At 41.0% G+C, this 15,302-nt stretch overlaps 1 protein-coding gene across 7 annotated transcripts in view; it reads left to right on the top strand.

Moving 5' to 3' along the window:
• The window catches only part of Myo6 (myosin VI), a 137,404-nt gene that overhangs the window by 40,381 nt on the left and 81,721 nt on the right, over positions 1 to 15,302 (top strand). For all 7 annotated transcript variants that reach the window (XR_003709834.1, XM_028756178.1, XM_028756180.1 and 4 more), the window contains exons 2-3: positions 5,846 to 5,987; positions 9,182 to 9,251. Coding sequence is in view for 6 of the 7 variants with exons in the window: in XM_028756178.1 (XP_028612011.1) it covers positions 5,871 to 5,987; positions 9,182 to 9,251 (187 nt within the window). In the remaining variant the exon portion in view is untranslated. The remainder of the gene's footprint in view (positions 1 to 5,845; positions 5,988 to 9,181; positions 9,252 to 15,302) is intronic.

The following is a 15,302-nucleotide window of genomic DNA, read 5'->3' as shown; positions in this document are numbered from 1 at the left end:
TTATCAATCGAGTATCACTGGATGTATCAGCCCTACTCCAAAGCAGGCCCCATGCTCTTAGAGTAGTTGGCCAACACAAAACCTCCTTCCCCTTCTCTCTCTACACATGAGCACTTGAGCATGAACACACACACAGACACACACACGCACACGCCCCACACATATACACATGCATACGTATTTACACCGTGTATATACTTTTTGTTTTGTTTTGACTTTTTTTGTTGTACCGTTTTTTGTTTGTTTCGATTTTCACTTTTTGCTTTTGCTTTTTATTTCACTGAGTGAGGGTGAGAGTGACAGAGAGCAAGAGAAAGAGCATGACGAGGGGAGTGGAGAGGTGCTGAGGAGCTGAGGTGCTGACCAGAATGACAAGATGTGCTCTGTGAAAGAGTAAAAGGATGTTCCGAGCGTCTGAATGTAATGTCTAGGCTGTGGTAAAGGGTTTGTGGTGTGTATGATTGGTTTTCTGCAATTGGGTGAATACCAGTTGTAAGGAGAAAGTTGTTTTACTTCCTGTTTCTATCTGATGTGTGCATGAATACCCATACTCACACCCAAGTCAGTAGTGTTTAAAAATATCTTAGTCTTATGAATTAAGAGAGAACTTTACTTCGTATCTGATTTCAAGCCTGTTTTGTGATGGCAGTTCATGCAGTTTATAGCTGAAATATGGTTTGTGATTTTGTCTTTGAAAATCTGTAAGAAAAATCATATAACCAATCTTAACAATTCAGCTTGTGTAGTATTTGTAGTGATTTTTCTAATAGTGTCAGTTAGCCTTAGTCACTAGCTCTGTGCACGCAGTGGTCATGGGCTTAACTTGAGATATTAAGTAATAAGCTACAGGCTCTCAGTGGTCAGCCACCAAGACCAGCACATTCTGCTGTTGTAGATCTCTTTTTTTATGTCTCACACTGAAAAACAGATGACCTCCATATTTCCTCATTATAACCTAAACCTACAACAGTGTCTCAGACATAGTAGGTGTTCAGTAAATATGAATAAATGAATATAAATTCAAATTCTTTATTCAACTAATGTCATCTTCTGAGCTTGTTAATTTTGAGCTGTCTTCCTATTTCTTTGATCTTATTTGAACTTAGTAGTATTTTCTATCTATAATTAGCAAATTCACAGTAAATGTCAATGTTAATGTTTAATTAATGCATGATTTTATATGATAATAATAAAACAATACCCATATTTTCCATAACTAACTGAAGAAAAATGACCTGAAGTTTTTTTGTTTGTTTGTTTTTTTCGAGATAGGGTTTCTCTGTGTAGCCCTGGCTGTCCTGGAACTCACTCTGTAGACCAGGCTGGCCTCGAACTCTCGAACTCAGAGATCCACCTGCCTCTGCCTCCCAAGTGCTGGGATTAAAGGCGTGCACCACCACCACCCGGCTCTGAAGTATTTTTTAGGCAGGCATTTTCAGAGGTAGTTTAATAATAAAGAGAATCGTTCTGGAAAGTACTAAGAAGTTTTGGTGTGCAAATAATCTCTCGTGGGGCAGAAATGCCTGGTGGCAAATAGTGTTAGGTGCATGCAACCAGCTCCAGCCATGGCCAGCTGTTCAGACCTTAAGGTGGGATGGGAAGGGAAGACAGATGTATCAAATTTGCCATTTGAAGAGATTAGTCCTTTATCTGGCAGCCCCTGGCATGCACCTTTGGCATACAGCTTTCCACTGGCAGCTTTGCTCACCTGTATCAGTGTACCCCAGGGCTATTAGCTTCCTGGTGCCCAGACACTGTGAGAAAACTGGGCATTGGTGAACAGTTACACACTGCCTCCCATCTCTCTTTCCCACTAGTTATATTCCTGTCAGACAGCTAGTCCCTGGGCCACCATTCTAATTCTAATTCTGATTCTGATTCTGATTCTGATTCTGATTCTGATTCTGATTCTGATTCTGATTCTGATTCTGATTCTGATTCTAATTCTATTCTATTCTAGTGCCCAGTTCTCTGTGACACATAGTAGGTGCTTAAAGAACCAGAAAAACGTGATAGTGTAAGCATGCCTAGGAATTTCTGCTTGTTCTGCTTAATGCTTCTTTTTTTCCTTTTTAGTTACTTGGTTCTTTGAACCCAACCTCAAAATCCTTGTAGCTGCTGCTTAATGTGTAATGTCTAGCTGAGAAAGCACGAGGTACTGTTAGACCTCACAACTCGACCCTTAGGGATCCTTTTGAAAATCCTGGTGACATGGCTCGCATTTTGTAGAATCAACCTGCCCACTCTGCACACAGCACATGGACACTGTTGGCATCCTCACTGGTCCAGAGGAAAAAGAATATGGAAGTGTTCATGTTGATCACTCCTAACCTCCAGTAAGTTCTCCTCCTGGCGGATGCCATTTTTACCTTTCAGCAAACATCAGGTGAAGGCCCGCCCCTAGGGAAGGTCAGGAGTGCCTCCTGCAGATTACTCAGTGCTTCTGTAGATTGCTTCCACTAGCTTTGGGAGTACTTGGTCACCAAATGCAGCTCAGACTGGAGCATAGCTCAGTGTTAGGACATTCACCTAGCATGTGGCCCTGGACTTGATCCCAGCATGGTCTACATAAATAAGCAATCAGTTGTCAAATGAGCAGGAACAATGAGTTAGTTTTCAGTTGATGATGGTGTCTGACAGCAGTGACTGTGGAGATGTTGACAACCAACTTCCATAACGCATCCCTGCAAAGCTCACTGACTTACTTTCCACTCAGTATCTCGGCAGCCGGCCTTCTGTGGAGCTTAAGGCATCTAGTGTGGTAGCACTGGGAACTGAGGCTGCCCTTTAATGGGTCACTTTATAGTGACTTTTGTTTGTTTATTTTTTATTTTATTGAAAAGGGTCTCAGTATTTAGCCCAGGCTGGATTTGAGATTGTGGTGCTTGTACTGCCTCAGCCTCTTAGTGCTGGGATTGTTGTTATGAGCTACTGTGCCTGGTTTACAACGCCTTAAGGTGTTCTGCATGTGTAAACATGCTTAAGTAAGAGTGAGGGTTGGAAGGAAAGGTGTGTGTGTGTGTGTGTGTGTGTGTGTGTGTGTGTGTGTGTGTGTAGTTCAGAGGATAATTTTCAGAAACTTAGGTCTCACCTTCTTCCACTGTGTGTAGGGCCTGGGAGTAGAATGAACGCTGATTGTCAGGTTTGGTAGCAAACACTTTTACTTACTAAGCTGTTTCGCCAGCCCTGAAAGACTTTTCTGGGAATCACTTCACTGTAGATTTAGGTGAAGCAAGATAAAATATGTGCCTTGAACTCAGAATTTCACCTTAACTGCAAAGTCTCAGCATGGTTTAAATTGAGAAGGTGATTTGAATAGTTCAGTTTGCCATTCCATTTTTGGATTGGGGGGCGGGTTGCCTTCGCTTTGTGACTTTGTTGTTTTCTGAATTTTTAAAAAAAGAATAATTATTCCTAAATGATCACTAGTGTCCATTGTGCCATTTGTCTTTGTGAATAGAACATTGCCTTCAAATTATTAGTGGTTTTAATGAGAGGACGTGGGCAGGGTGGGAGGTGTGACTATCGTCTATTAGAACAGTGATCTCAGTTTTATGTCACTTGATCCCCTCAGCAATTCTGTAAGGTAATCGATACTATCCCATCACAGAGATAAGGGTAAAGACAAGATCAGGGAGACAACCTGCTTAGAGCAGTCAGAGTTTCAGGCCTTGGTTTTAAGAGAATTCAATTCTTTCTAGTCTCCCATCTCCTTTTACTCTCCTGAATGGTGTGAGCAGTTCATTCATGCACCAGTGACTGTCAAGTGGTGTATATCATGCTGGGCCTTAGGAGCGAGCAGTCAGTGGTCTGTGCCCTGATGGAATTACAGTGGCACAATGAGATGTGTGCTTCATCGAGATTAGTCCTGACCTGAGGATTGCCAAGAGTAGAAGAAGGTATAAACGTGCACTGTAGGAGCCTTGGTTAAAGTCATGTTCGTTTGCACTGAGGGGGCAGAGGAGATGTAGAAGAGTGGGGTGGATCTGAGACGCCTGTGGGATGGAGGGTTGGTATGATTGAAGGGTGATAAGAATTTGGACGGTGCCGGAAGAATTGAGAATGACTTCAGGTGTGATTTGGGTTGTGTGTTGTTACCCTTAATAATTTGTGGAAGGACAAGGCAGGATGCAGACCAGAATAATGATAACAATATATGTGTTAGTTTCGTTAGGTTCCACTAGGCTGGTAAACATCTGAGAACTCCATGGAGATCTAGGACCATGAGAGACTGTTGAGTATCACTCACATATCAATGCTCTATGAAGCCACAGGAGCTTCCATCATCTAGGGAAAGGCAGACATGTATAGGCAGCAGAAGCCAAAAAAGGCACTGTTACAGATCCACCTTCTACAGAGAATCGTCAGCTCATTTGTTAACTTAGAATTGGATGCAAATGTAGTAGCCCTTCCTGTGTAGGGAAGGTAGCTCATCCTGTAGCCCTGCATAGGAAATATTAACCACCATGCACCCTGCAAGATGCCAACACCTTAGCAGCTTTCAACTGGACTGACGTGTCTGTGTGACTCTTAGGGCTACATCTAAGCGTCCTAATGGGGATCTTTGCTGGAGCTCCCAGGCACACGAAAAGATCACCTATATCTTTAGATATAGGTGAAGAGTGAAAACGTTATGTTCCCATTGACATACAGAAAGTAGAACATCTAGGTTTGACTAGCTTGCAAATGGAATCACATTAGTCTTAAAGACACTCCTTAAAACAAAGCAGTTTGGATAGTTTGGTGTACTTTGGGTTGCTCAGTAGACAGAATTATAAATGTTAACATCTCAGGATGCCAAGAGTGAAGGAAGCCTCTTAGGAACAGTTGAAAATAGGACATCCCCAGTGGGCACTACCTGGAAACCATTCAAATGCAAGATAGCAGGTAAACAGTGGGTGGTTCAGTAGACCCACACACAGCAGTACCGTTGACTGTGCTGAATATAAAATACTTTTTAAAGGAAGGAAGCCAGACACCAAAGAACGAAGACTGTATGATCTCATTTATATAAAGCTCAAGAACAGGATTTAAAAAAAAAAAACTGAGGACAGTGGAGATGATGCCTGGGCAAAGGGAGGCGTGGGAAGTGCAGGGGGACTGAGATGCTCTGTGAGCCGAGGACGGTGCTGCTTATACAGTGCATTCATCTGTCCCAGCTTATTAACTTGCATACTTAGATTTGTTCACTTCACTGTGACTTTGAAGTCAGCAGCAAAAACAGAAAATGAAAACATATGCAGAGCAGTTGCGTGGGAATAATTCTGTGGACTACATGCCTGCTGTTTCAGGCTCAGGGAACTCATCGCTTCAGGTCCAGAATGAGTTCTTTTTACACACTGCGATCTGTGCGCCATAAATATCTATTCCAACAAGACTACTGAGCAACTCAGATCGCTTGAGGTAGTATTCTAAATTACCTTAGGAGGACAGGTGAAAGCTGTGCGTGTTTCCTCCCACATTGTACGCTTGGGTTTTTGTTTTGTTTTGTTTTTTTGGTTTTTCAAGACAGGGTTTCTCTGCATAGTCCTGGCTACTCACTCTGTAGACCAGGTTGGCCTCAAACTCAGAAATCCGCCGGCCTCTGCCTCCCAAGTGCTGAGATTAAAGGCGTGTGCCACCACTGCCTGGCTCACATTGTACTCTTGTACACTCAAGGCTGCAGCAGGGAGCTCACAGGACTTACCTGAGGGTGGAACTAACAGCCTCTGCCTTCCTTATCTAAGCCAGATAGAGGTAGCACAGTGGGAGGGAGAAGGCAGAGGTCACCTGCAGGAAGTGTTCTTGTGACTTGAGAAACCGCTTCCACCATTATTCATGTTGCATTATTTGTTCTTTTGAACAGGATATAGTGGATAACCTCCTTCAAAATGGAAGATGGAAAGCCCGTTTGGGCACCCCACCCCACAGATGGATTTCAGATGGGCAATATTGTGGATATTGGCCCTGACAGCTTAACAATTGAACCTTTGAACCAAAAAGGCAAGGTGAGTTTCTCAGAGAGATTTCAAAATGAGATCTCCTTCAAACACACACACACACACACACACACACACACACACACACACACACACAAATACATATATTTCTCCCAAGAAAGGTAAAAATGAAAAAATATTCCTGCCATAGTGGAGGAGACAAATGTCTGGAAATGAAAATGAAGTTTTGAACTGACTTCCTTGATTAAATGGGACCTGTGCACTATGAGGAAATAGGAGCCTGTGATAATCAGAAACCTAGCATTCTAAGTTGGGTGATAACATACAGTCAGTGGCAGCAGTTTTATCCCATATGCTACACTATTAGAATCACAGGGTTGGCTGTGATGTAGTCAGTGTGTTATAAAGTAAACGTGATTGCTGCTATGATGTCAAGTTTTTCCAGGGAGCTTCAACTCCCCTTTTCCTGTTTTTCTTTTTCTTTCTTTGTTTCTTTCTTTTTTGTTTACTTAAACTTACTTATTTACTTAGACTTATATACTGTGGGATTGAGATAAATATGTTTTTGTTGTTTTTGTGCTTTGTAGTTTATTTTTCAAATTTTATTCTATGTGCTTTGACTGCATGTATGTCTCTCTGAAGATGGCAGATCTTGGAGTTATAGATGGTTGTGAGCTGCCATGTAGGTACTAGGATTTGAACTTGGGTCCTCTGGAAGAGCAATCAGTGCTCTTAACAGCTGACCCATCTCTCCAGCCCCAGATATTTGAGTCTTAAACCTCCCACATATTTTTATGATAATAATATAAAATATGCTTTAATTCTATATATATATATATATTATTTACATCCTTAAAAAAAAACTTAGACATAGACTAGTCAAGATTTGTAAGTGGAAGTTGGGGGAAAGTGACCAGGAGTTGTGACTTTCGTACAATAAGGGCCTCCATTGTGGACATGCATCTTTCTTGCAGTTTTCACAAGGTTGGGTCTTTTTGGTGCCACAGTCTCACAGTTAACAAATAATCCTATTAGATGTTTCTTCTGAGTAAATGTACAGATGAAATTTCTGTTTATTTCAGACTCTGCAAATCTCCATGAATAATTTACATTCTACCAATACGTGGTTAACTAATGCCATATGACTGCCATCCTTCTGGGAACCTTAGAAAAACAAGATGGATCTCTCATGAGAGTTTTTCAGAGAGAACACTGTTCTGTTACTGTAAACAACCCAGGAACCAGAATGCATAATATATACTGGGCCAGTGTTAGTGGAGGCCAATTAAAGATGCCTTCAGGAAAGGAAAAGACAAAGTGTTCTTGCCTTCCCTTGTTAGTGGTGACTCTGTGTGCTTTCAGTGCACTGCATATCTAACAAGTGAGTTTTTAAGAGTTCACACACAATAAATTTTGAAAGCTTTACCTTTTGCTTAACTTGTTTTGTAAGCACAGTGAGCTAAAAGGCAGGAGTGAATCAAGGGCTGAACCTTCTGAGTCTGATCTCTTGTGGTCTGTCTCATCTGTAGGTGACAGAATAGTTCAGTTCAAGAATAAACTAAACTCAATTTGAGGGGCTGTGTTTGTATTAAGTACTGTACATATGTCAATGTGTTCTGATCTATGTCATATTACTGTTTATCAGGCACATATGTAGAACATGGCAGTGTAGTTGAATTAAATTATTTTTTGGGTATTTAAGAGACTTGGTTGCCCCTCCTCCGAAGCATTCATTCCTCATCTAGAGTTTTCCTCATTGACTGTAGCTCCTGGAAGGCTAGGACCAAGCCCTCCCTCTGTGACAATGTTTACATAATTCTATGGTGTTAGCAGCTATTTCACAATGGATTTTTCTATGAAATCATTGCTGTGAATTGATATCTTCTTTTACATAATGCTCACTTTCTGGTTCATGTTGATCCAAGTTCACTTTTGAAAATGTGGTCTCTCCTCTAAACCAAACATCTATAACACTGAGAACATATGCATTAGGTTGCAAAGAATTAACTTTCAGAGTGTTGAGTTCAACAGTCTTCTAAGTTGGATGTGCCTTTGCTGTTGTTTTTTTGTAGTACCAGAGACTGCATCCAGGGCCTAAAATTTTTCCATCAGGGCTTCACCACTGAGCTCTGTCCCCAGACCAATAAACTGGTGATGACTTTGAATTGGAATTGTCTTTGAAGCCTGGATTTTACTTCATAAACTATGATAATCATATTGTATACAGTTTTCCTGCACACATAGAGTTACAAATATTGTTTTTTCTTTTACTGGGGGATCAGACCAGGACCTTGCACATACTGAGCATAAAGTCTACCATGAAGTGAAACCCTGCACATGTCACTATAAAGGAACCAAACCATTTTTCCTTCAGAGTTTCATTTGATAGAGTTGGAAATGTCAACCAGAAGAGCTAATTGTAATTATTTAGAGGTATAAATTTATAAATAACTGTTAAGATAGCATGGATTAAAATTTAATTCTCTTTAGATGTAATTTGAGATCATTTGTTCTCTATTACAAGATGCTATCTTAATTCTACAGTGTCTCCCATAGCATTTTAAGTGACAAATGAATGTAATTGTCTTTATGGGTTATTATTATTTTTGAAACAGGGTCTTATGTAGCTTTGCCAGGCCTCAACTCATTATATAGTCAAACATGAGACTGAATTCCTGATCTTCCTGTTTGCAGCTCCCAAGTGCTAGGGTTACAGGCATGTACCACCACACCCTGCTGTTTGTGGGTTCTTTTAATTACATATACCAGATATTTTTATATTTTTGATGGACTTTTGTGTAGGAATTGACTTAAAATATGTTTCTCAAATAACAATACTTTGTTTATATGTAACTGATTGTGAACATTTTTGTTTTTAAAACAATAAAATTATTTATATGGAAATCTAAAATGCTCTTAATTTTTGGTAACTAGCATGTCCCTAAGTAGAAATTTAGGATTAGTGTGTTTGTTACTTTGGCCTGTTGAGGCTGTGAGAACTTGGGTTGCTTTATTTGTTAATTACTGTTATTGATTCATGTCTACAGTAGTAGCAGACACAGTTTTTGCTGAGAGTTACTGTCTTCTGAATGAGCGCTTTGTTAAGTAGTAGAATCTGTGTTATACTATAATAGAAAATGTATTATTGTGGTCATTACTATATGTAACCAGCTGAACTCCTTGTCTTTTTCACTATTTAAAAGTCAGTTGCTCAAACCTTTGTTTGCTTGTTTGTTTGTTAGACATTTTTGGCTCTGATAAACCAAGTATTCCCTGCAGAAGAGGACAGCAAAAAAGATGTGGAAGATAACTGTAAGTATTAAGTTCAAAGTTATCTCTCCATTCCACAAAACTACCTGCTCTTCCAGAAAGCAAGTTAGTGATTGTGTTACTAATACAGAAGACGAGGTCAGAACACACAGGCTTAGAATGAGCTCCCAAGAGCTTGGAGGGCCTGGGTCTGTTACTGCTTCCCATGTGTGCTTCCCTGAAAGTCTCATGAGCCATGAGCGGCTCCTACTGTTATTTTACATGTGTGTGAGTAGGGTGATGATTTATGCTGAGGCTTCAACTAAAAGCCTCTTCTTAGTAGTGTTGAAAGTCATTTCAAACCTCACAGTGGGATGTAGTTCATACTAGCTTGGAAGTTGACAGAAAGAGTCATTTAATACCTCTCTGTGGATAAGGCAAACCAACAGTAGATAAAACAAAACAACACAGAAGAATAATTTATAATTGAAAAGTTTGTTTCAGAGTGTTATGTTAAAACATAGTATTAATTTGACTTGTCAACACCTTAAAATATTCAGTGAAAAATACTTTATTCATTCAACAGGGTATATTTATTTTTACATTTTCTTTTCTTTTCTTTTTTTTTCCAAGTCAGACAAAAATGGTCAGGTTTTTTGTTTTTATTTATTTTATTGGATTTTTTATTTACATTTCAGATGTGATCCCCTTACCCCATTTCCCCCCAACCCAGGAACCCTCTACCCCATCCTTCCTCCTCCTGCTTCTATGAAGATGTGCCCCCCACCCATCCCCCACTCCCACCTCCCCACCCACAAATTCCCCCCACACTGGAGCATCTAGCCTTCAGGAGACCAAGGACTTCTTCTCCTACCTATGCCCTACAAAGCCATCCCCCCACTACATATACAGCTGAAGCCAGGGGTCCCTCCCTGTGTGCTCCCAAACTGGTGGTTTAGACCCTGGGAGTTCTGGTTGGTTGGTATTGTTGCTCTCCCCATGGGGCTGCAAACCCTTTCAGCTCCTTCAGTCTTCTCTCTAACTCCTTTGTTGGGAACCCCATGGTCAGTTCAATGGTTAGCTGTGAGCATCTGCATCTGTATATGTCAGACTCTTGCAGACCTCTAAGGAGACATCCATATCAGGCTCCTGTCAGCATGCACTTCCTGACTTCCACATCAGTGTCTGCCTTTGGTGACTGCACAAGGGATGGATACCCAGGTGGAACAGTCTCCAGATGACCCCTCCTTCAGTTTCTGTCCCTCACTTTGTCTCCATATTTGCTCCCTTGAGTATTTTGTTGCTCCTTCTAAGAAGGACCAAAGCACCCCCACTTGGTCTTCCTTCTTCATGAGCTTCATGTGGCCTGTGAGTTGAATCTTGGGTATTTCAAGGTTCTGGGCTAATATCCAATAATCAGTGAGTGAATACCATGTGTGTTCTTTTGTGATTGGCTTACCTCACTCAGGATGATATTTTCTAGTTCCATCCATTTACCTAGGAATTTCTCAAATTGATTGTTTTTAATAGCTGAGTAATACTCCATTGTGTAAATGTACCACATTTTTTGTATCCATTCCTCTGTTGAAGGACATCTGGGTTCTTTCCAGCTTCTGGATATTATAAATAAGGCTGCTATGAACATAGTGGAGCATATGTCCTTGTTATATGTTGGAGCATCTTCTGGGTATATGCCCAGGAGTGGTATAGCTGGGTCCTCAGGCAATGTTATGTCCAATTTTCTGAGGAACTGCCAGACTGATTTCCAGAGTGGCTGTACCAATCAGTATCCAAAAGTAATCACATTTTATTAGTTGTTTTGGAATTTCTACCACTGTGTTAATGGATTTAATTAATTTAAATCTATTAATTTACTTTAAATTAGTTTAAAAAGGTTTGTTTTGGTTTGTAGATTGGGAGATTTCAGTCCATGGTCATTTGCCCACACTGTATTTGAGCCTTTGGTGAGATGCAGTGTATCCTGGCAGAGACATGTGGTAGAGGAAGATGCATACTTCACTGAAGCCAGGACACAAAGAAATAGCTAAGAAAAGCTCGTGCCCCACACCATCCCTTTAAGGCATACCCTAGTGGCTTGCCTAAGACCTTCCTTTAGGGGCCACCTTGTAAAGGTCTCCTCTTTTTCTAACAGTTCCAAGTGAGGTACCAGGCCTTAACAGTAGTGTCTTTAGAGAACATTCTAGATCCAAACTGTAGTGGGGTAGGTGTGGTATTTGAGGATCATTTCTAGCTACCATGGATTTCCTTAGAAGTTATCTGACCTTAAATACTCCACAGAAAAGAAGATAAGAGAGAGATGTAGATTTATTCTTACTGTTGTTCACTGGAGTTTACAATTAAGCTGGAAAGATGCCCCATATAAAAAGCAGGTGTTGTGAAATAGTGGTGGTACTGGGGGCACTGTGGGCCTAGGGGAAGGTAGTCCTGGTTCTGATTCTGACTTCAGTTTGGAAGCTAATGTTCCTGCAGGCCACATTGCATCTCTTTTGGGAAGCTCATCTTCGAAGCGGGAGTAATTATGCATGTTGCTTAGAGGTGATGCACTCAAGACGTTTGACAGAATACCTGACTCAGTAAATGGCGGCTGTTATTGTTAGGTGCAAGGATTGAGAAGTATTTTCTTCTTTCCCAAGTAACAGAGAGTTTGACAAAACAATGTGGTTTTGAATAGTAATCAAGGCAAAATAGACAGAAAACATGATGAACACATAACATGTTGAAAACAATAGAAAGGTGTCTCTCTGTTAACAATTTCTAGGGGGCCGATGAGATGACTTAGTGGGTACTGGCACTTGCCACAGGCCTGAAGACTCCTGAATTTGGAATCCAGGATCCACAAAGTGGAAAAACAGGACTGATCACCACAGGCACCAAGTCTTGTCACTCTCCATAATATATAACAGAAATTTGCTAGGGTATACAGTGTAACAGCTTATCCTCTTCATATATTAACATGTTTTGCTTAGAGATACATTCATTTGTAGCTAAGCACAGTAGGTCTGAATTTCCCATCTGTCTTTCTGAATTAACATTTCGAACACTCCTGCTTCCTTTGCCTTGACGAGACACGCTTTGCCACTGTCAACCTTCCCTGGCCCCAGTGAGGTTCATTGCTCTTGTCAGGCTCTCACTGATGATTGCACATGGTGGCAATGGTGCCATGCGGAGGCTAGCCATCCTCAGCATGCAGTAGCCTGTCCCGACCTGAAGTCCCCTCTTTGAAGCCCCGTCACTTACGCAGTTTTGGATGTTGAGTTTAGAATATAGTTTTTTAGCTGAATTTAGTCTTTGGTCTGAGACTTGCCGTTATCCCATCAGCCTTTCCAAACGCAGCCTTCCTTATGTCTATCATCCCTTTATTCTGTATCACAGTGATAATGTAGGGACTAAATGCCGGATATCTGTGGTGTGTTATGAACCATATGGTAGAGGTTCAGTGAAAGCAGAGGGATAGGGTAGGTCATGGTGGTGCATGCCTGCAGGGCCAGCACTTAGGAGGCTGAGGCAGAACTTGTGGACCTCCAGTTCATAAGCTGTGTAGCAGGACTTGGTCTCAAAACCACCACTCACCCAACAAACAAGCCTATACCCTGAGGTTTTTGCTATCTTTTAAACCAAAATATATTACTTACTTTTAGCTTTAGGTTTTATATACTACGTGGAAGAGTTTTATATGTTTTGATTCTTGAGCATTAAACAGAATAGAAAATTAACTCAGGGGTAGACTCAGTATTTAAATGGGAAACAATAGCACAATTTCATGCTGAATTTAAGATGTTATTATTTCTATTGCATATAAAATTCTTCGTGAAAATTATATTCACTTGCCAGATGTTGAGAATAATAAGTACAGAGTGTAGAATTCACATCAATCCTAGAAGCTGCCCCTTCTCCCCTGCCCCCGGGGCAGTGATGGGCTGACTTTTACAGTAATGTATGCTCACCAAGTTGATTGGCTCCCATGATTTTGAAATTGTTTGTGGGTTCTCTTTTCTTTCTCTGACACTGAACTAGATAGAGCTGTCAAAACAAGAGTAGTCAATAATCAGGACCTGAAGTACTCAGATAATCTCTAATCAGTATATGAATTTAATGAAATCAAGGGTGTTTTTCACTGAATACTTTTGTTATAGTATATGTTTATATCACCAAAGTATGTCCAAGGGAATAAGTTGGACTTACACCCCTATGATGTCTTACTTTTAAAAGTCTGTTGACTAGCATTTGTGAGGTCCTGATTCAATCCATAACACTTCCAAAAAGGAGAATAAAATCGACAAAAAATGAACTTAAAGCTTTAGGGCCAGTGACATGGCTCAGCTGCTCGAAGTGCAAGTTTGTCATCGTGAATTCCATTCCTTGATCCATATAAAGGGGAACACTGAGAAACAACTCCACAGTTGTCCTCTGACACACATAGCGCCTTGGCATGCATCCCCCATCATGCATGCATATGTACACAAACCAAAAATATATCCTAGTGTTCTGCCAGGTGTGATGGTGTTCATGTTTAATCCCAGCACCCAGGAAGCAGGGGCGAGCATATCTCTCTGAGTTCAAGGTTATCCTGGTCTCTATAGTGAGTTTCAGGCTAGCCAGAGCTGAACAATGAGACCCTGTCTTAAAAATACTGTTAACTTGACTATAGTTAAATCCATAAATATTTAGACAGAAAAGGTAAGCAGTCCATATGAAGTAGTGCATGAAAATAGCCAGGCTAAGTAACCCTAGGGCTGGTTGCTTGAAGTGGGGGAGATGAAACTAGGTGGGGGCAAGAAGTTGTTTCTGGGACCCTTGTGAATGTTCCTGAATCAAACCACCAGGCAAGTGGTTGAGACGTAACATTTCCCACTCTGACAAACAGCAGGTTTTCCCCCATGATAGTGGAATGGCCTGAGCAGGTGACTGGAAGGACCTCCTCCCCTTGATGGGTTTTTGCCATTAGGGGTTTATTTGGTTGGGTGAACAGATGTCCTTGAGAAGGCAGGTGGGGAGTAAGGGCTGGGGTGAAGGAGCAGAGTTAGCAGCCGTCCGTATGTCAGTGTAGGGTTACACGGCCGGCTCTATGCACGTGTGCTGTGCTATCAGCAATTTTCTCTTAGAGGAGGCAGCTGCTAGTGTGTAAGCAGGTGTTTCAGAGGGAAGTGAAATGTGGACAGAGGCTCAGCAGTGTCCTGTGAATAAAGAAACAAAACGTGTAGATGAGGCTTCGAGGGGATGAGGGTGGAAGAAGATTAGGGCTATAGAATGAAGAGGAGAGACTAGATATATAAACCAGATGCCTTTTGCTGCCCAGTTTTACCAAATCTTCCCTCAGTTCAAAGAAAAGATTCAGCTCAACTGTCAAGAGCCCCAACTTAACTTGCTTCTTACTCGTATTCTGCTTTTAGTGGCATCAGAAAGCGACAGGGCACTTGAAAAGAGAACTGACTACATTGTCTGTGTGCAGAAACAGGGCATTTCTTTGCCAAGATAGTCTAGCAAGAGGCTCTTATGGGCACCATTGACATGTATACTAAAGATGCATGCACTGAAGACATACATAGATGCTCAATGAAAGGCCATGTAAAACAACTGAACTATGCAGCATCTTGCCTTCAAATATTTGATTTAGTAACTAAAACCAGAAATGTAAACTTGTTATCCTAATCCTGACAGATGTGGAAAGTATCAGCTAGAAGACAGAGAAGAGACTAGCTTTGGGAGAGGGGAAGTTGGAGAAGTTTCATTTTGAGGTCAATTTGTATCTAGGATATATAGCTAGGATATATATACATCCTGTAAGCAGAGACAACGCATGAATGTGTTGTGAGTGATAAATAGCTCACTTTGTGTATAGGTTAGATATTCATACAGGCCATAGGAAATTGTAAAAGTGCCCATTTGAATATATGTTTACTAAGAGCCTTGAGGAACTCAGATTTTAAGGTGAATGTAGGTGATCGAGCCCCAGGGGTGTTCTTTGAAATGGAAAGAGATTTAGTTAGTGCTCTGGTTTAGTCTATCCATTCTGCAGTCTGGATTGGAACGAATAGAGATGAAAGCAATAGACAAATAAGAGGTCACCATAACCACAAAAGAGATCCTGTGATC

Source organism: Grammomys surdaster, unplaced genomic scaffold, assembly GCF_004785775.1.
Source record: "Grammomys surdaster isolate TR1022 unplaced genomic scaffold, NIH_TR_1.0 126113, whole genome shotgun sequence".
In the NCBI taxonomy this organism is placed as follows: Eukaryota; Metazoa; Chordata; class Mammalia; order Rodentia; family Muridae; genus Grammomys; species Grammomys surdaster.
Note: the sequence above shows the minus strand (reverse complement) of the source record. Positions and strands in the feature narration are given on the sequence as shown.